At 40.4% G+C, this 22,017-nt stretch overlaps 1 protein-coding gene across 1 annotated transcript; it reads left to right on the plus strand.

The window, feature by feature from the left end:
* Window positions 1-195: 195 nt before the first annotated feature.
* On the plus strand, window positions 196-20,291 carry LOC122976432 (sodium/potassium-transporting ATPase subunit alpha-1). The gene is made up of 23 exons (XM_044344913.1): window positions 196-373; window positions 815-925; window positions 4,365-4,424; window positions 5,837-5,938; window positions 6,093-6,194; window positions 6,307-6,420; window positions 6,626-6,760; window positions 8,563-8,680; window positions 8,897-9,165; window positions 9,254-9,562; window positions 10,397-10,531; window positions 10,779-10,971; window positions 11,092-11,267; window positions 11,385-11,521; window positions 12,298-12,448; window positions 12,576-12,744; window positions 12,852-13,006; window positions 13,182-13,305; window positions 13,532-13,677; window positions 13,797-13,927; window positions 14,578-14,679; window positions 18,397-18,488; window positions 20,097-20,291. The coding sequence occupies exons 1-23, from the start codon at window positions 362-364 to the stop codon at window positions 20,123-20,125; spliced, it is 3,072 nt and encodes a 1,023-aa protein (XP_044200848.1). The 5' UTR covers window positions 196-361; the 3' UTR covers window positions 20,126-20,291.
* Window positions 20,292-22,017: the final 1,726 nt, after the last annotated feature.

The following is a 22,017-nucleotide window of genomic DNA, read 5'->3' on the forward strand; positions in this document are numbered from 1 at the left end:
CTCCACCACTACCTCCTCCCCCCCCCCACAGATACTCCCCCACCTCGTACCCCCCACCGCCCTCTTCTCCAATACACTACTACTCACCTGTCCAGTTTCACCCCCCCTCTCTCTCTCTCTCTCCCCAAGCTCCTCCTTCTAGGGCAGGTGAGCCAGTTGCAGATATAAAGGTATGCTAATGTGAAGCAACCTATCTTCTTTGCTCTGGGGAGTGCGGAAGACACAGGACGCAGCAGGGCTAGAGTGAGAGAGAGAGTGTGGGAGAGAGAGAGAGTGAGAGAGAGAGAGAGAGAGGCGGAGTAGGAAAGTTGCAATTTAAAAAGACAATTGGATTGACTGTTCTCAGACTTGCGTTGCAACCATGGGGCTGGGAGTAAGTATTGGAACTTTGTCACATGTTTTGACCTGGTTTCTAAGAGTCTTTAGATTTAGGTTAAGATCAGGCTGATTATGGGTTTTTTTTTTCAGTTTTGAGCTCACACTAAGTCACAAGTTGGTGGTTAAGCTTGACATTTGTGGATTGCCTGAAGTACTTTGTACTTTAGTTTCGAAAATGTGCTGTGCAAGCACTCTGGTTTCCTGCAGTTGTGGGAGTTTCAGAACTCTTCAAACTGTCAAATTGTAGATTGTTATAAGAGCAATTCACAATCCTCCTAACAATGATTAACATACATTTTACAACGTGTTTGAACAGCAAAGTTGTCACTGCTTTCCGCTCTTACCCGCTCAACAAATGAGGAAGTTCTAGAGCAGTCTTCACACGTGTGTTCAGTCTTATTCAGAAGCTCATTTTCTCTTATTTTCTTCAATTCAGAAAGGGAAAGATGACTACAAACTGGCGGCAACCTCAGATGGCGGGAGCAAGAAAGACAAGAAAGCTAAAGAAAAGAAGGATATGGACGACCTGAAAAAAGAAGTTGACCTGGTGAGTACACAAACAAACGTTGTCTATCATTATCTTAAGAACTTGATTGAGGTGATTTCAGCAAGATGATACTTAAACACACTAAAGTGACTTGGTAAAATGTTTGTAACTTGAAAAACCCTCCTACGTCTGAAAGGAAAAGGCGTGACTTGAATGACCCTCTTGAACTTCTTGAAGACCGTGTCTTCCCGTCCATATTGCCTCATTCTTAATGACTTATTCAGGCCATGTTATACTCTTGGTCACTGTCAGTCACTGCCATTAGTCACAGTAATTGTACGGACAAACCTCTGCTTTGACCTCACGGCTAGTCACATGAGGTGTAGCTGTCTGCCCCTAATTTCATAAAGATTGCTACTTACACTGCTGCATATAGTGTCACATGTTATTAAGGAGTTCACAGCTATACTTAACTTCTAAGTCATGCTTATCTAGATTGACTTTCAGCTCTGAAATGTTGGGTGAGATGATCAGTTGTCCTCAAAGAGACGTCTGCTTTTCAAAACATGTAAACTAGTCCTTTTTCCACAGCCTTGATACAGTAAACTTTTATACTTCTGCTTCTAATTTCCTTTTAAAGTCTCAGATCATGTGTAGTTTAATTCGTAGGGCAAATTATTTTTCCTCTAGCCACAATTAACAAGAAACTAAACTTTCATCGCTGCACACAGCTACATCAGATGCATAGAAATGTGTAAAGTTGCATATATAGACATTTTGTGGGGTCTGAAATGTCCTGTGTAGATAGATTGGAATAACAGTTGCCCAATTTCCTGCTGGTGTCAGCTTTTCTGAATCTAAATCTGTAGCTAGCGGAGGTCATTTCCCAAGGTCAGTGAGGCACTCTTGCGTTAAGCTCATCTCCAACTTCGAGAAAAAAGCTAATAAGTGCTTTCATGCCACCACCTTAATGTTTAAATACACATTTGGTGGAATTTTGTAGGCAGGAATAAATCTGTTAAAGGTGTCAAATGTTCTCAAAGCTGAAATTGGTCCTTAAGTGGGAGAAGTTTGCCAAAATAAAAAATATTGTCACCTCTGTAGTTATCCATAAAAATACTCCCTAAAAATGTCTTGTTAAAAGACAAAGTGCCTTTTGACTTTCTTGTGATACCTCAGTGTCCTTCACAAGGTCAGTTCACACGTAGGCAGATTCAGCTCTCATGTTCATGTCAGAGCACTAATTAAATAATGAATATGCCATTTCTGATGTCAAACGATATGTTAATTTTATAAAAATGGTTTTAATTTTTCTGTAATTTTGCTGTACGATGCACTATAGAGGCATTCTGGCAATGACTTTCACAAGGTCACAAAGTACAGTTGTAGATGGATGTTGTCCTATAGTTACATTTTTAAAAACTATAAATTCTTACCACAATTACAGTGAAATATATGATAATATATGTATGTCTTGGCTTAGTGCCAGTTTTATAATTAATGATTTCATAATTGAGTGTTTCTTAAGAGTCTAGCAACTGTTTCTGCCCAATGTCATACTGCAGGTCACACAGTACAGCAGGTCATTAGGTAGTAACATCCCCATCTCAGTGAAATATTAATGATTATTGTCGTCTGGTCCGTTTTTACTAGATCTCAAAGTCCTGCCGCCGCTGAAGGACATCTCAATGCCATAGCAACCGTATCGCCAGTCTGCCATAACCTTGTACCCCCAACTTAGCATATCATTTACTGCAATTAACAGCAGGCGTTGTCGCTAATGTGTCTCTCAACTATCGAAAGTGCATCGGAAAAGCTTTTAGTTCCAAAGTCTGACACAGGGAGACAATGCTGTATGTCATGTAGATTAAGCATTGAACTATGGTTAAAGAATTATAGCGTATCAGGCAGTTGTAAAACAGTAGTAAGAGTGCCAGTGTGTCTCTATGGAGCTCAAGAAGCAGACATGTTAATGATTATTGCACCATCATACAATTAACTGAGGCCTCAAAGTCCAGCTAAAGACAGTGGAAACTGTTCCCATAGCAACATAAAGCAGCCGGTGATTTGATCAGATGTGACAACAGAAAATGTTAAATATAGAATCATGTTGATTGAGTTCAACATCAACAGTGTCCAGAAGATATTTCTTAAACTAAGGAGTGTGCGGTCGTCCATCCGAACACGATCCATATATGTTTGTTTATGAGCCGTTGCATCAAAGCTAGTGAAGAAATTTCCTCCACAGGAAGGAGGAAAGAACTGCTGACTAACAGTTAAAAAAAGCAACACTTAGTTTGTGGCATGTGATAACACATTATCCACGGCACATTTGGCATGGGCCACTTTGCTTGCTTATTATGATGCAAAACTGTGGCAGGCCAGGCAGAACCATGCAATTACATCCATTTTCTCCTCCAGCTGTAAATAGTCCACATAAATGTAAAAGGACACATTAACAGCCATTTTCAGTGGTCAAATGAATATTATGTAAATGTGTATTTTCATACAGCATATATATATATATATGTATATACTCCAACAGTGGATGATTGAAAAAACTTTAAAAGATCAAAATAAACTTGTGCTTATATAATATAATGGGACACTGTCACTGAGTGATGTTGAACTGACACTTAATTCAGTCCCTCAATAACTCATTATCCAACAGCAGCTGCAATCTATATATTTGCACTTACAATATAAGAAATTATGTAATGTTTTCTTTTTGCCACATGTAATAATTTGTCACATATGTGAAGGCATCTTTACAGTAGATGTTTCATTGTTTTGTATAAAGATTACAATGCTTCTCAGTACAACAAAACTGAAAGGTGGGAGTCAGATGATATTTCAGATCATCCAAATTACATGGGAAGAATCTCGTTCTCCTACTCATTCACTTCATTGTAGGCGTTATTCAAACACAAACAGTGTAGGCACATGAATGTGTCAGTATCTCTGGTTGTTCATTTGCAAATCCACTTACATTTGCATGTTTCCCTCTCTTTCATTTAAAATGTAAAAAAAAAAAAAATATAGATACTTTGATCACATTTTACCTGAAAACAACACTTAAAGCAGATCGTTCAGAAAAAGTGGATCCACTCCTCAGTAACCTCCACCAAAATGTCAAACACGTGAGCAATTCTCAGAGCAAACGTCAGTATATCAGTTGGGTGACATTGATTTAGCTGGATGGACTGTTTGCTCACAGTAAACTGACTGTTTGGATGAGTCTTTACATAACTGAGCTCACGGTGACTTGTGTGTGGTTGTGAGTTTTCAATCATTGGTGGACTGAAAAACACACTGTATGGACATGCATCCATAATCCTAATCAGGGGGCAGATTTTGCCTTGCCTTCTTTACGTTCCCCGTGTCCCTCTGGAGGACTTGACAGGACATTTTTTAATACTCAAAGGTTTTTAAATGACAGGGATTTTGGCTTATTTTATGCAATGTCTCTCAATCTCTTTCTCTCTCTCTATCTCCATAGGATGATCACAAGTTAACCCTGGATGAACTTCACAGAAAATATGGAACTGATCTATCCAGAGTAAGTACTCTGCTTGTGTGTTTGAGCCTATCATAGTGATAGTAACTTTATGGGCTGGCTTCTGATGACACTTTCACAGAGGAAGATAAGCCCAGAGGCCAGGAAAGATCTCACAGTACAAACTGAGGTCAAGGACTTACAACTACAAAGAAAAACACTCAACACTCAGTCATGTATTTTAGGGAGTTACAGTAGTGCAAAGACAGAACATTTCGCCACACATTCTTACTCATGTGAAGAAATGCTGACTAAAAATTTTTGGTTTTGGTTTTATGCGGTCAGTGCCTAAAAATGAAAAAAGTAATATCTCAGATATATATCTCAAAAAACTGACACATAAAACCAAAACTATCTGCATGGTTTGATACCACTAAAGCTAATATTGGTGAACTAACCCTTTAAAGGGTCAACACATGTCACATTGTTGTGAAAGAGAAAACACAACTACTACACGAAATGTGCTATTCCTGTTCTTACCATGGTCTTCATCAAGCTGAGGACACACAAAAATCCCATTATACAACACAATACAACCCCACACTGGCCAAAAGCTTGACTGATGCTGATTATCTGCAGAAATCAAATCTGTCTGAGTTTTCCCCCAAACAAAGACTTCATTCAGGCAAGAATGCCAGTCTTATTGACCCTACCAACAAGAAAAAAAAAACCTGGTGTCCCTCCAAAGAGACCTTCAGTCACATTTTACTCTCAATTATTTCCCTTTTTTTTACTCTGTTAGAAAGTGTGACCATGACCTTTTTGAAGAATGTAGTGTTCATTGATAGAAATACTACCTGACTGTCCTGCCTACCTGTTTCATACAAGCTGTGATTTATCACAAGCTGTGTTTTCACTGTCTAATTACACTGAGTTGTGGAAAAGAGGAAGCAGTAATTGAAGGATTACTGAGATCTCTCTTCCTGTGGATGCGGTTTCTTTTTGTTTTTGTTTCAACCAAACTTTAATCCACTACCTCCTGAGGTAATAGCAGTGTACCTGATTACCAAATAAAACTGTTCAGAAGGATACACGTCACTCTACCTCGTCTTTTGTTGTGTTTCCCTTCAGTAAATGTGAGCAAAGGCAAAGCTTTGGGTAGGAGGGCAAAAAACTGGACTTTCAGGTTTTTCTTTTATGGATTTCCTCAGATAGAAATCCTCCGGCAAGACAACACTCCCAACACTGTCTTAACCTTTACCAGGCAGTTGTAGGGAAGCATGTACAGTATTTTTAGTCAAAGCTCCATTCTTATTCTTCCTTGTCTCAAAACCTTAAGGTAACTCAGATGGGTCAAAAGTGGTTTACATATATTTGGTTTATTTATTCCAGCTATTTTCATTGTCTGTTTGTTTGACATTATTTTATGCTATGTCATCCTGTGTTTCACATCCTGTCTGTGCTCCTCTCTCTAGGGTCTGTCCTCCTCCAGAGCAAAAGAGATTCTGGCCCGAGATGGCCCAAACGCTCTCACGCCTCCCCCCACCACACCTGAATGGGTCAAGTTCTGCAGACAGGTAAAACTCGTCCAGAGTTCCATGCAAAACATAAAACCTTGTTTGAATATTCACATTTTGGGAATTCAAGTTCACTCTGCTCTGGCGCTCTTATTTGTTGTAACCAGTAAAGGGTTAAGGTTGGATCCTAAATGTTACTGTATCTTGTTGCCAGCTGTTTGGTGGTTTCTCCATGCTGCTGTGGATTGGTGCCATCCTCTGCTTCCTGGCTTACGGTATCCAGGCTGCCGCAGAAGATGAACCAGCTAATGATAACGTAAGGAGGTCTTTGTTAATACATATGTTTTGATGATGAGTAAATCATCTATGAGATAAAGAATAAATGTCTCCAGAGATGAACTGAACATCAACCTTTTCTTTTCCTGCAGTTGTACCTGGGTATTGTGCTTTCTGCTGTCGTCATCATCACTGGTTGCTTCTCTTACTACCAAGAGGCCAAGAGCTCCAAGATCATGGAGTCTTTCAAGAACCTGGTCCCACAGGTGAGATATTTCAGATCTAAGCATTAAGGCAGTTTTACAGATGGGAACATGTTGCACAAAGCTAAGGAGCAGTCTTATGACATCAATCTTACTGTACTGCTTACACATTTTCCCATTTATCAACTGGGAAGGGTAATGCCTCTTGGCATTCATAATTATGTTCAGGAATTGCCTCCAAACATATATTCCACCTTTGATCTCATAGCAAGCCCTGGTTGTCCGTGACGGTGAGAAGAGCAGCATCAACGCTGAGGATGTGGTGGTTGGAGATTTGGTTGAGGTGAAAGGAGGAGACAGAATCCCCGCTGATCTGCGAATCATCTCTGCCCACGGCTGCAAGGTCTGTAAAGTCCTCTTTTCATCTCGCCTTACAGACCTTCATATCAAACATTCAATTTTGAATTATAAAGATTTATTAAGACTGTTTTTATTTATGAAGTTTATGTATTATTATCGTTTCTGAGTATTAATATGAGTCAAGTTGATAGTAAAAAGAAGAAATTATGATTTACTCATACGCCACACAGTCATCATGTTTCGATTAAAGTTGCACAACTTCTTACAGGAAATACAGCATGTGGATAGATGTGGGGTTTTTTTAACTTCCTGTTGGTGTCTTCATGTCTAGATTTCCTTTGATAGACTCAAAAATCAAGATCACATTATCTTAGTTCCTTAATTGTCTTGTTTGTCTCTTGAAGTTAAATTCTTTTTACCCAAATGTGCCACTTCTATCTCCCTGCTTTTCACATCAACAAAAAGATCACCAATCCCAGATAGCAAAATTGCTGTGGCCCATATCTGGCCCTCACCCGACACTGTCATGTGGCCCACATACCGCATGGAATGATGGCACTTGGGCGGTCCGCTCCTGTTTGCCAGATCCGGGCCACAAGCAAACCATTGCTATGCCACATGTAAACCAAAAACTAAACAAATAAACAAGATCTGGCCTATATCAGGACCACAGTTCATTTTTATTCTGGCCCTGATCGGGCCCACATGCTATATCCTCATCCGGCCCACATACCGTGTGGAATGATGGCACTTGGGCGGTCCGCTCCTGTTTGCCAGATCCGGGCCACAAGCAAACCACAGCAATGCCACATGCTAACCAAAAACTAAACAAATAAACCAAATCTGGCCTACATCTGGACCACAGTTCATTTTTATTCTGGCCCTGATCAGGCCTACATTCCATATCCTCATCCAGCCCACACACCGCGTGGAACGGTGCACTCCCGTTTACCAGATCTGGGCCACAAGCAAACCAAGCATTACTGCATGTCAACCAAAAATGAACCAAGTAAAAAATATCTGGCCCAAATCTGGACCACAGTTCAGTTTTATTCTGGCCCTGATCCGGCCTACATTCCATATCCTCATTTGGCCCAAATACTACATGGACTGATGGCATTCCACTCCTGTTTTGCCAGATCTGGGCAACAAGAAAGCCATAGCAATACCGCATGTCAACCAAGAACGAACCAAATAAACAAGAACTGACCCTCATTCCTAATGTTCATATGGCCCGCATCCTGCATGGAATGGATGCATTTTGGCAATGCACTCCTGTTTGCCAGCAATAGGCCTAGCAACATTGTTTTTGCAGCCACCACAGTCAACATGGTTTGCAAATTCCAGGACCTGTGGATAAAGCATTTATGTGTCACTGGAAAGACAGCTGCCTTAAGCCGTGCAGCCCCCAACAAGGTGCTATCAGTAAATCAGTTCAATTGGGTACATGTGGGGTTCAACCTTGTACCAAACAAGGCAGTGGAAACCAGTTCTTAGACTAGAGGTGGGGACTGTGGCTGGACTGTTAGGACAATGATCCCTGGACTAACATAGAACAGTACATTCCATGTTTATAAGAGGAGGAGGCCAGGGCAAACTTTGCTGTAGAAAAATAACCTTCTGGGAGCATTTTCAGAGAATCTTACCTTCCCAGTTGTAAACATTATCGGTGTGTATGCACCTACACTGAGCTTCACCTCTAAAATTTTATGATTCATTATGCTATCTGGGATGTCAGTCAATGTTTTTGACATTTCTTTCTTTTTTCTCCTGAATACAATGTGTCACTCTCTCGTCACTATATATCTTTTATGTTTCATTCTTGCTTTACTTTCTCTCCTCCAGGTGGACAACTCCTCTCTGACTGGTGAATCTGAGCCCCAGACTCGTACTCCTGACTTCTCCAATGACAACCCACTGGAGACCAGGAACATCGTTTTCTTCTCCACCAACTGTGTTGAAGGTAGAACACAAAAACAAAAAACAAAGTAGTGGATGACACAGAAATATAATATAATATAATATAATATAATATAATATAATATAATATAATATAATATAATATAATATAATATAATATAATATAATATAATATAATATAATATAATATAATATAATATAATAATTATAGTTGATAATGTATTCTATTCTTTTTCTTACCTATGACTTCTCTCACCAGGTACTGCCAAAGGAATTGTCATCAATACTGGAGACCGCACTGTCATGGGTCGTATCGCCACACTGGCTTCCAGTCTGGAGGGCGGCAAAACTCCCATTGCCATTGAGATCGAGCATTTCATCCACATCATCACTGGCGTGGCCGTCTTCCTGGGCGTGTCCTTCTTCATTCTTTCCCTCATCCTTGGATACGGGTGGCTGGAGGCCGTCATCTTCCTTATCGGTATCATTGTCGCCAATGTGCCGGAAGGTCTCCTGGCTACTGTCACTGTGAGTTTTGGTGTGGTGTATGTCCCGATTTTTATTTCACTGTTAATAATCTGATTCAGACTGAAGAACACTGGATTTCTGTCTCTAGGTGTGTCTGACTCTGACTGCTAAGCGTATGGCCAAGAAGAACTGCTTGGTGAAGAACTTGGAAGCTGTCGAGACCCTGGGCTCCACCTCCACCATCTGCTCAGACAAGACCGGCACCCTGACCCAGAACAGAATGACCGTGGCTCACATGTGGTTCGACAACCAGATCCACGAGGCTGACACCACTGAGAACCAGAGCGGGACCTCCTTCGACAGGAGCTCGGCCACCTGGGCTGCCCTGGCCAGAATCGCCGGACTCTGCAACCGTGCCGTCTTCCTGGCAGAGCAGAGCAACGTTCCCATCCTGAAGGTGCCGACCTTTTCCTGCATCCTCCTTTAAAATCTTCTGATCACCAAACACACTAAACGTTTTGCTCTAGTTCACCCATTCAGGTCTCCACAAAGAGTCTAAATAATTCACCATTGGAAGACGATACCAATAACATTTGGTGTAATACCATCCTCTTAGTCATGGTTGTAAACAAGAACAAAGCAGAATTTACCCTTTTTACCTCACAGAACTATTTCTTCCTTATTGAATTGGGTGCTACCCCCTAGTTGATTTATAATTCAGTTGAATAACAAGATGCAGTGACTGTGTGGGAAGTTTCTTGGCATTATAACTTGGCAAAGAACTTTGGGACTTTGCAACAAAAATACAAATGCAGCCAAACTGCACTACAAATCTTTTTAAAAAGCACTCGACATAATTAAGGTCTTTTCAGTAATAGATAGCTTTTTCTACAGCAGGAAGTGGCTAGACAGGCCTATTGATTTATTTCTTCATGAGTCCACTGCACAGTGGGAGCAGAAAGACAATGTCTCAGAATGTCAAAAGTTGCTAAAATTGCAGTGTTTTTTTGAAATTGTCAGGTATTTCAAAGGGGACTTATATATATATCTTTATATAATATAATAATAATAATAGTAATATCTATATTTATTTACTTGTTCTTAAAATTACACAAATCACTGACATCACCAGCAACACAAAAACAATAATTTTGTTGGAAGAGGTGGCATTTGTTGGTCAAATGGTGATGTCTGTTTTAAAATGGATCATTGAAATTTAAGCTGATCCAAATTCATCTGTATGAATCGAGTCAAATCCACTGATCCAACTCTTTTTTGTTTAAATTCACAGAGAGATGTAGCCGGTGATGCCTCAGAAGCTGCCCTGCTGAAGTGTATTGAGTTGTGCTGCGGATCTGTCAGTGGCATGAGAGACAAGTACAACAAGATTGCTGAGATCCCCTTCAACTCCACCAACAAATATCAGGTAAACAATTCAAATAATTTTTTCGACAGTACAGCTACAAAATTTGTTCACCTGCTTTTCATTTTCAATGGAAGGAAATGTTGACTTGGGCCCTCTAGTGTCTGGGTCTTCATCGAGCAGTTTTTAACAAATAATTAACAATCTATACCAGCAAATTTTAAATTAAAACTGGGTTTTATTTGACATAAATACCTGATAGCGACAACAAAACAAGCATTGACTATACAGCCTTCCTCTTGTTCTACAGCTCTCCGTTCACAAGAACACAACTCCCGGAGAGACCAAGCATCTGCTGGTGATGAAAGGTGCCCCAGAGAGGATTTTGGACCGCTGCTCCACCATCATGCTCCAAGGCAAAGAGCAGCCGCTGGACGAGGAGATGAAAGATGCTTTCCAGAACGCCTATGTTGAGCTGGGAGGACTTGGAGAGAGAGTACTGGGTTAGTATGGGCTAGCTCAATTCTAAATCCTTGCAATATGTCCTGAATTGGTTGGTGGACTGAACTCTGAAAAGGCATCTTGCTATATGACTGACAATCATTCTCTTCCCTTTTTTTCAGGTTTCTGCCATTTCAACCTGCCTGACGACCAGTTCCCAGAGGGCTTTGCTTTTGACACTGACGAGGTGAACTTCCCCACAGAGAAACTGTGCTTCATTGGCCTCATGTCCATGATTGATCCTCCTCGTGCTGCTGTGCCCGATGCTGTCGGCAAATGCAGGAGCGCTGGAATCAAGGTATGCAACCAGAAAAGGTTCAATCCACTGTACATATGAACATCAGAATGATACAAACTTCCTGCAAGACTATCATGTATTAAACTGTCTTTCCTCCTCTGTCTTCCTCTTCCTCAGGTTATTATGGTAACAGGTGACCATCCCATCACAGCCAAGGCTATCGCTAAGGGTGTGGGTATCATCTCTGAAGGCAACGAGACTGTTGAAGACATTGCTGCTCGCTTGAACGTTCCAGTTTCAGAGGTTAACCCCAGGTTTGTATGCTTACTAAAGCTTATATCTGAGTGTTGAGATTGTTTGTCACACTTGTGGCACCAAACACTCAAAATATATACATTTTTGGCAGATGCTTAAAACATTTTTTCAAGAAGCCTCCTCTTCTGTGGCAATTCTTTGCAATACTAGAGGTATCAATATAAAATTAAATCAGCGTCGGCTAACGAGGCCTTCAATCTGCTCAGCCAAAAAGGCTTTTACCTCAGAGTCAGTGCAGACAAATAAATCTAGATGTGGCTCTGAGCTGGTGGCTTTACTGTTTCCTCATCAACAAGTTTGATTTATGTGTTCAGATCCAAGCTCAGCACGTTTATCAAACTGCTGCTCTGGGAAGAAATCTCCTGCCGAAAAGTGTATTTGTAACTGATGTGAAATGTCCCCTGTGTGGGCAAAATATTACACTATCCTGTACAATGGCACCAAGATAAATGACTGAAGACACTGTTTAAGTGTTGACAATGTATGATTCATCGTCTGCAATTATGAGGTTAGGCCCAAACATACTGTATATAGCACTCTATTCAAAGTCTAGAATTTCACCAACAAAGCTATAATTGTCCTTTAAATGGGGTGCCAAGACTGGTGCTGTCTGTTTCTAAAGGAATTTCCTGTTTTCCTAGTATGCCTTTTCCTTGTGATTTTCATGTTGTGTCCCTTTATCGCCCTGATCATATCCTAGATTCAGCTTTCCCGCACAGAAACAGGATGTGCGATCAGAATTGTTGTCCTAATGCTGCTGTGATTTCCTCTCCAGGGACGCCAAGGCATGCGTTGTCCACGGCGGTGAGCTTAAAGAAATGACCTCAGAACATCTTGACAACATTCTGCGACACCACACTGAAATCGTCTTTGCCAGAACCTCCCCTCAGCAGAAACTTATCATTGTGGAGGGTTGCCAGAGACAGGTCAGCATTGTACACACAGCTTTGTCTGCTGTCCTACATTTTGTTGAAGCAATTAAACCTCAGTTGAGTTATGTTTTGAATATGTTCCATACCAGCACATTCAAACTCTCTGTCCCTCTCTCTGCAGGGAGCCATTGTGGCTGTGACAGGTGATGGTGTGAACGACTCTCCTGCTCTGAAGAAGGCCGACATTGGTGTTGCCATGGGAATCGCTGGATCTGATGTCTCCAAGCAGGCCGCCGACATGATCCTGCTGGACGACAACTTTGCCTCCATCGTTACAGGAGTGGAAGAAGGTAAAGCTTTCTTTCATTTCAGAAATGCAGACTACAGCAAGCATCATTGTAACTGCCCAAATGTCATAATATTAATTTCTTCTTCTTGTCATAAATTACTTTGTCAGGCCGTCTGATCTTTGACAACTTGAAGAAGTCCATCGCCTACACCCTGACCAGTAACATCCCTGAGATCTCACCCTTCCTCCTCTTTATCATCGCCAACATCCCTCTGCCCCTGGGAACCGTCACCATCCTCTGTATCGACCTGGGAACTGACATGGTGAGTTCTTTGAGAGATTGATTGGTTAGTGAAGCTTTTCATAGCCTTTTCAAAAAGGTTGTCTTATCTCTTGACATCATGCAAGTTTTTCATCATAATAAAGTAATGGTAATACATTATGTGGATATGTAATTCACTTAATTTACTTTCCATTTTTTTACTTGTTGCCTGCCAGGTCCCTGCCATCTCCCTGGCTTATGAAGCAGCTGAGAGCGACATCATGAAGAGACAGCCAAGAAACCCCAAAACAGACAAATTAGTGAATGAGAGGCTCATCAGCATAGCCTACGGACAGATCGGTAAGTTTTTTTTGACTCTACAGAGGACGAGAATTTGCCCTTTCTCACTGTTTGTTGTTGTGGGATATATAAATCCTTATGTGACTGAATAGTAGAGAAAGAAGTGACTGTTTTTAGGGTTATGGTCAGTTTTCTAAAAAATGTAACCTTCCTCATCTTTTGGAAGCTCTGTCTCTTAAATCAAAGTTTACAAAGTTATGAATGAACTGCTCTTTTCCTCTGTTAGGTATGATGCAGGCCACAGCTGGGTTCTTCACATACTTTGTGATCCTGGCTGAAAATGGTTTCCTACCCATGGACCTGCTCGGGCTCAGAGTGCTCTGGGACGACAGATATGTAAATGACCTGGAAGACAGCTACGGACAGCAGTGGGTCAGTAATTGTAATCATTTAAGAAAAAAATGCAATGCCATAAGCAGTAATGCTGAAGCCAAAATAAACAGGAAGACAAGGAAAAAGGTCCTAATCTCTTTTAATTTTCTATCCACCAGACATACGAGCGCAGAAAGATCGTAGAGTTCACCTGCCACACAGCCTTCTTCGCTAGCATCGTGGTCGTCCAGTGGGCCGATCTGATCATCTGTAAGACCAGGAGGAACTCCATCCTGCAGCAAGGAATGAAGTATGTCCATATAGAGACATAGGAGGAGCTATAAAGTACAGCAGGGACTTTCAAACCTGCATTTTATAAAAGATTTTCTCATATATTTAATTCAAGGAGCGTGCCTTTGTAGTCTGATCCCTGAGTTTCTTTCAACTATCTTATAGAAAGGGCAATAGCAGCACAGTTAGCCTCTACCTTGAGATATGTGTAATCATTTGTTTGTGCAGCTATTGAATCTATTGAAACTCCTTTCAACTTCAGTCGTAAAATAGACCATTTTCACCAAGAACTCTGGTTAGGACAGAAAGCAAGTAGCTGACTTAAGTTATTTATTTACAAAAAACAAATTCAATAAAAAAGTTAATGATGATATAAGACGAATCCAGGTGTATTTAAAGCATCTTAGATTAAAAAAAAAACAACCAAAACATGTAGAAATAAAGAATAAATGCATAACTTGCAAAATAGAGCAGTCCCATTTCAAGTTTTCATCATTTTCAGTTTGAGGACTCGTCGCTTTTTAGTATAACTATTGCTATTTTGGTGATCCTAGTATTTTTATGAAGAATATTTATTGCTTCAGGAGCTGTCAGTATAACAATAGGAAGTGTAAAATGCTCTCAGATGAATTTTAGTCTTTAATTGTGTTAAATCTTAATTTTTCACAGGAACCGCATCCTGATCTTTGGGCTGTTTGAGGAGACCGCCCTGGCTGCTTTCCTGTCATACTGCCCGGGCATGGACGTCGCCCTCAGAATGTACCCTCTCAAGTGAGTAAAACACACAGATTAAGAGATAAACATCCTCAAGCGTCTTTACAGAAATTCAGGAATTATACTGTGTTTACAAAAAATCCTAAAAGAATACTATGCAAACTCTCTTTTATCTTTAATCTGCTGATAAGCTTGTTAGGACATTGTCTAGGATGCAGAGTTATGCATAAAGCACATTTTTCCCTTTTCACTGTTGGCTTTTGTGGTTGGCATGCTCTCATTTGAGTGTGTTCTGTTTTTGTTCGTGCATGAGAGCTATTTAAGATTATCCCAGTTAAAGTGGTAATCTGCAAAATCCTTTTTTCTGTTAATTTACCGACGTTCGCCGCACTTCCCGGTGGTTACTTGTCAATCAGGGCAGCTACAGTCCTGTGACATTGTTTTCCTTGGATTTCTGTTGAGTGAAGTGCTGTTTTAGTGATCGTCTTGTTAAAAATAGATGGATGTTATCTTGTGTCACTGGTAATTTCCACTTCAGAGGCAGAACAGAGCAGAAGAGCTACTGTGCTAATGAGATTGTTTGCCCAACAGAGAAAAATAGAAAGCAATGAGGGCACGTTAAGCTCATTAGCTCAGGAGTTGCACACACAACTGAAATCTCCTCGTCTTATCTGGTTCTCCTCGTTATTGTTTTGTGTCTTCCCCTACTCCTGCCTCTCCTTTCTTCCCTGCCACCTTTTCATCTGTTCCCAGTGTGTCTGTCTCCTCTCCACTTCTTTCAGACTCTCCTCAGCCACCCACTGCTGATGCTCAACTAACCTTGGCTTCTCCTTCTCCATGTTTGTCTCTCTCCTCACAGTCTTTGTCTTCTTGTCCCTATTTCTGTCTCGTCTGCTTTCTGTGTTTGTGTTTTTCTCTCTCATTCATGCTTTTATCTCTGAGTTGATATATATTCAGTGGATTTCAGTTACTTATTGCTAAAGAAAATCTACAGAAATTACAGTAAATATTCAATGAAACAAATATATTTGGCTTTAAATCACTCAACTCATCCGTGACTAAATTTATCAGTCAAATAACAATGGTTAGATCATTTCCTTTGTTTGAAAGTGGTCGCATTTGCTTTTCTACATAGTGTAAACCATGTTATGTATTTTCATTTAGGGAGGTTTTGTCCAATTTCTGTACATATTTTGACATTTTGAGAGGCAAAGTCAGGGCACTATCCTGACTGACCTTTGAAGAAGGCCATTTTGGCTTTTTTTTTTACCCTGAAAGATTAGATGGAGCCCACTGAACCACTCCTGGCCATTAGGTTGGCAGAACACACAAGAAACTAATAAGCATCATTTAAAAAATGAAAAATTTGATGGTTTGTATATGTGTGTGCACATTAGAAAGAAAAAAGCTTTTCATGTGTTCTTAGAGAGCCTTAAGCCAAATATAACAGCATAAAACTCTATGCTTTGAAGTGCTGATGCTGAAAATTACTGGGGGCATGCCAGTGTTGTGTGTTGGCATCTGTTGAACCCCCAAGGCAAATCCAGTGTTCAGAATATTCTGAATTTTTAACATCAGTTTTTTTTAAAAATATGATAGATGACACCTCAAATTCTACTGCAGTTGAGTTTTTTGAAATATTACTGAGTCCTTTATTCTGGTTCAACATGTCTCTGGCCCAACTCATAGCCATGGCCATGGTTTAGACTTTGTGTCTATGATGGATCACTCCATCTCTGATCACCAGTGTATTTTATTTGATAGTCTTAACCTTAAAAAAGCATGCAGGAGAATAGAACGCAAATAGAGGACAAAAAAAGAGAAAACTCCAACAAAGTAAAGATATACTGGTCATCTACAATCAAAAGTAAAAGAGGCAAGAGACCAATATTTGTTGGCGTTAATAACCACCAATCAGCACAATCCCAGATTTTTATTTACAACCATTAATCAGATTGTCAAACCTCCCACTACTAGTCCCTCTGCTTCATCTGCTGCTGACTGTGAGAAATGTCTCCTTCTCTCCAGACAAAATTTGCCAAATTCAACCAAACATTGCCTTTCCAACTCCTCCCATGATTCTTCCTTGTCAATGTCCTCATTTGTAAGATAGCTGCTGGCCAGTTGATATGGAAACTCTCACTGACACATGAAACCCTCATCCAGTCATCTGGATATCATTCCAGCTAAATTGTCCAGAAAAGTGATGGGAGAAATAAGCCCTTCTCTCTTCCAAATTTTAAATAGTTCCCTTTACTCTGGATGTGTCCCAGATTATTTTAAAATAGCCTGTTTTCAGCCACTGCTAAAAGGATCAGGCCTTGATCCATCAGTTTTAAAAACATTTTAGACCAATCTCAAAATTGCCCTTCATTTCCAAAATTCTTGAGAAACTGGTTTTAGAACAACTTCTGGAAGCGTTTAATAACAACAGCATATTTTAGACATTTCAATCTGGATTTCACACGATACATAGTACCGAAACAGCTCTTCTAAAGGTTGCAAATGATTTATTAATGGCTGCAGACTCTGGACTGGTGCTGCTTGACCTTAGCGCAGCATTCGACACCATCAATCACGCTATGCTAATTAATAGACTTCAGGATTGGGTGGACATTTCTGGAACAGTCCTGGAGCGGTTCTCCTCCTCTCTGTCAGACAGAACATTTTATGTCTCAATTGATTCATTCATCTCTTCAACTGTACAGACAACATGTGGTATTCCTCAAGGATCAGTTCTTGGAACAATTCTGTTCTTTCTTTATATGCTACCATTCGGTCATATCATCTGTCATCATAACATCTCATTTCACTGTTATGCAGACAATACACAGTTATATCTCTCCATTAAACCCCCTGAATGCAACAAGCTGACCACTCTTCAGAGCTGCTTAGCTGATGTGAGAGACTGGATGTCCTTGTTAATCAAGTCCAGCCACTGCTCGGCCCCCTTATCACAAATATTAAGAGCACTGCTAAAAACCTGCGTGCGATCTTCGATAGTTAGCTAAGCTTTGAACAAAACAAAAAAAATGGTACAATCATGTTTCTACCAACTCAGGAATATTTCCAAGATTTATTATCTATTTATATTCCAAGAATTATTCATGTTTTTATTTCCTCAGGCCCGGACTGTTGTAACACCTTGCTTACCTGCCTCAGTGCCTGAGCTGCAGCTCAGCTTCAGATTGTGCAGAACTTCTCACATCATTCCAGTTTTAGCCTCTTTGCACTGGTTACCAATTTATTTTAGAATCCATTTTAAAAAATTACTCATGACTTACAAGGCTTTACATGGCCAGGCACCAGAGTACATCAGTGAACTCTTAACTCCTGGCTGTCCAAAAAGGCCTCTTAGATCTGCTGTATTAGGCCTGCTAGCTGTTTCTGAGTCCATGTTAAGGTCAAAGGGTCATCAAGCTTTTGCTGTTCTGGCAGCTCATCTTTGAAACAGTCTTCCAGTTAGTTTTCTGTTTCTGCTTTTAAATCTTATCTTAAGACACATTTTTAAAGACTTGCCTCTTCGCCTGACAACTAGTCTTATTTGTTTACATAATACAGCTCTGTTGTGCAACCACCTGATATTGAATCGAATTCAAAATTTCACTTGTTTTACCTTTTTTTTAATACTGTCTTTTAACTATGTGCTTGTATTTAGATAAATTATTATTATTATTACTATTACGTACTAACTCAGCCTCTCTAACAGTTTCTAGGTTTTTTAAAACTTGTCACATTCTAGTTGTAACTCTGTCTTTCTCTCGTCCACTTCAGGCCATGTTGGTGGTTCTGTGCCTTCCCCTATTCCCTGCTCATCTTCCTGTACGACGAAGCCAGAAGATATATCCTCAGACGCAACCCAGGCGGTAAGACTTCTACAACATTCGAAGCTGTTAAAGCTTTTTATGACATATTTTTTGCCTCTGTTCTCTGTATCTGGAGGCGACTGTAGGTGGATGAGGTGGATAGGATTGCTTCATGTTGGCCAGATGGGAACTCAGATGCAGGAAAAATTGTTGCATCACATCAAATAAACACTTAGTTTTATTTCAATACTGATAAGGCGTAAATCTGCTTTTTAGTTTAACAGGATGCCAATGCAAACAAGAACAGGACCTTTTTGTATCTTATGGCCTAACTTTCCACCATATTTCATTGAAGTCTTGTCTATTTTTTAACAAAAAGGCCAACAAATGAGACATAAAACATACCCTCGTTGACCGAGTGTTGAAGTAATGCTGAAATTCAGGTGTTGACTATCCACGATATTTATAAAACAATATGCAAGCTATGTAATCCCTCCCTCCTGACTGACATTAGTCATGACATACAGTATGTAGCTTGATACAGAGAGCAAAGGCAGCTGTGGCTCAGAAGGATTGTGACCAAAATGGACTTTGAGGATGAATCACAGGTGTCTGTGTATGTGTTAAGCATGAGCAATGTATGTGTCTCTGTGTCTATTTTCGTGCCCTGTCTGTTATCACTGCCACAACTGTGTCTCTCCACATAGACCAGTGAACTGTGGCAGATGGCAGGGCCCAGTGGGATTTGAACCCTCAACCCTACCATTGTTAATGCCTCATTCCGCCCACAGAGCTGTGCAGAACCTGCATGCAGAGCTGGCTCTGATGCAGCTGTGTTTGTATGTGTGTGAGTGTGAGTGTGAGTGTGAGTGTGTGCTACATCTGAGCCTCACAGCACAGATCAGTGAACATCCCATTGCCCATCCATGGTGAATAATGTGTTACAATCAGACAGACAAAAAAAAAACATGTTAAACTAACAAACAGCTCCTGGGATTTATTTTCATAAGTTTACTCAAACAAAATTAGAAAAAAATAGGTTTCCCACTGTGTACTTGGCCCAAAGCTAACTGTCCTCCACATTATATTTAACCCGGGCTGACTGAAGTTTCACAGTTTCACTCAAATATGGAAACCATGATTCCAGCCCAGTGATTTTTTTTTTTTTTTTGCCTTCTGTGAAACACAAGTATGCACAGTGTTGCAGGCCTAAAAATAAAATGTAGCTTTGGGCTCAGTGGGGCCTGGAAAAAGATGCTAAATCACATCATTCATGCATCCACAATCCCTTGTGTTGTTAGATGTCTAGGGTCGGGTCAGATATCAAGGATGATATCATCGGCTCATGAACAACTGTGAGCCCCAACCTCCGTGTCCCTGCAGGACACATCTTTTAATGGCATCATGAGGACAGTCATTGTTGGCTCTAAATTCAGAAAGAGTCTTGTTCACGTTCCCTAATCCACTCTTATTTATTTGAATCACTGTCAGCCAACATGATGGATGATATCATCTTACAGCTCAAGCGCAAAGTGAAATGTCACAGCCTTCTGCTAAATCCTGCTATATTCCCGTTTTTTTGGGATTTCAAGGAGAATCTTAAGCCCTTTAATGTAAGACGAAACATCCCCAGAATACGTCCCTAATTCTGTCTCCTTTGGTTTCTAGGTTGGGTGGAGCAAGAAACATACTACTGAGTCAACACGACACAGTCACGGAGGGAGCAGTCAGTGTTTCATCGTTATTTACTGCCATGTTACATATCAGTCTGAGATGTTAGTCAGACTCCAAAAAACACATGGATAAATTATCTGATGTATATGTCATTCACAATAAAACATTTCCGTACCATTGTACAACAAAGGCTGCTTGGAAGTTTATTTCTTTCACACACTTTTACTGGTGGTTTTGTCCGACATGGAGGGTTAAAACAACATTTTAAGGTTCAACAGATGTGAATTAGTGAGTCAGATCTGGTCAACCACGCAAGGGGATAATCCGCATTAACTGTTCTGTTCCTAAACTTTGGTTCTGGGGTTGCATCGAGAGAGTTCACATCGAAATATTATGATGATATTACGCAAAAAAAGCACATTTTTGGAGTACCTCCTACATAGAAAACCTACGTCTACCTTGCAAAATACACCAAATGTTGCCACTTCTATTTGTCAGACAATTAAATCAATCGATATCAGGTAATTTTCTGTTGATTGACTTATCAATTAATACACTAATCATGTCAGCATTATCTGCTACTACACTGGATTTCACTTGGATTTTATCTTTACCTACCAGATATTAAGAACAAGCATGTCAGAAGAAGAGAGAGAGTGTGTGTGTGTGTATGTGTGCTCACGTGTGTGTCCATTATCTCAAGGGCCGGTCTGCCACAATGGTGTTTGCGATGGATCGCTCTGTTGCCCGCTAATGCAAAGAGGCCCTCAGTGAAAATTAACTGAGACCACTCTAGTGCAATCTACTCTGTGTTTACCCTGGTCATTATGTATGGCCCCCTTTCTCCCTCGATCGCTCTTATATGTGTGTGTGTGTGTGTGAGTGTGTGCGTACACGGTATCCCGTCATACAAACGTGGTCACAGATGGCCGACTTCACACACACTTGTGAGACAATTGAGCCAGTGGAGAGATTATTTGCAGATATTATAGGTCATTAATAGTTGACATGCAGCACAATTCAGGAAATGAATCAGGTGAGCTGATGAGTGTTTAAACTGACCAATCAGGTTGTTTTCCTTCCAAGTTACAAGGTGATTTCCTTTTACACCAGAGGGTGCTAGAGTAAGACACACAAGACGAGGAAGCAAACAAAAAGATGGAAGAAAGGAGGAGAAGGAGGATGGATTAAAGTCACAGCAAGAGAACAACAAATATTGGCTATTGTAACACACATTTTCAAGATGTAATCAATCATCTTATTATGGTTTGAAAGCATAAACTTGTTCTTTGCTGCTTTTGGTAATATTCTTTTCTGATGAACTGTCACATCGATAAACTTATTCAATCAAGATGAATCGAGCTGTGGGGATAGAGAGAGAGAAAGAGGCAGACATTATCATGCCTTCATCCTTCGTTCACAAGCAGGGCCCCTGAACGTGCCTGTTGCTATGGCAACTCATTTGAGAGCCCTCTCTCTCTCTCTCTCTCTCTCTCTCTCTTTCCTCTCTCTCTCCAACATCTAAATAAAATCTATGCTATTTATAGCGCAACACGCGAGCTGCGCTGATTGCACACGCATGGATGTGAATACACTCACCAAAACAAAACAAAAAAAAATATGACTGCACATATATGTGTATGCGTGCACGTGCAAACAGGCACATGCATGAGCACACACACGCTCCCCCTACACACAATGCCAGGGCTCGCTACTGTGCGTCCATCTGCGAATTAAGTCCTCCTGTGGTTTTTGTTTGTTTACTCCTAATTTTGTTCATTCTATGTCATGTTTTATGGGTTTCATACTTGAGAAAAAGCCCTTAAAAATCAGAAGATTTTGACACAAATACATATAAAGAGGAGATAATACAGCAAGGAGCGTGTGTGTGTGTGTGTGTGTGTGTTTTGTAAAA

Source organism: Thunnus albacares, chromosome 24 (genome assembly GCF_914725855.1).
Source record: "Thunnus albacares chromosome 24, fThuAlb1.1, whole genome shotgun sequence".
Classification (NCBI taxonomy): domain Eukaryota; kingdom Metazoa; phylum Chordata; class Actinopteri; order Scombriformes; family Scombridae; genus Thunnus; species Thunnus albacares.

Bases quoted from the DNA above. Each gene is read 5' to 3' on its own strand.
- LOC122976432 (XM_044344913.1), top strand. The intron at 9,166-9,253 runs GTGAGTTTTGGT...TTCTGTCTCTAG, and splicing joins GTCTCCTGGCTACTGTCACT to GTGTGTCTGACTCTGACTGC. The intron at 14,680-18,396 runs GTGAGTAAAACA...CGTCCACTTCAG, and splicing joins CTCAGAATGTACCCTCTCAA to GCCATGTTGGTGGTTCTGTG.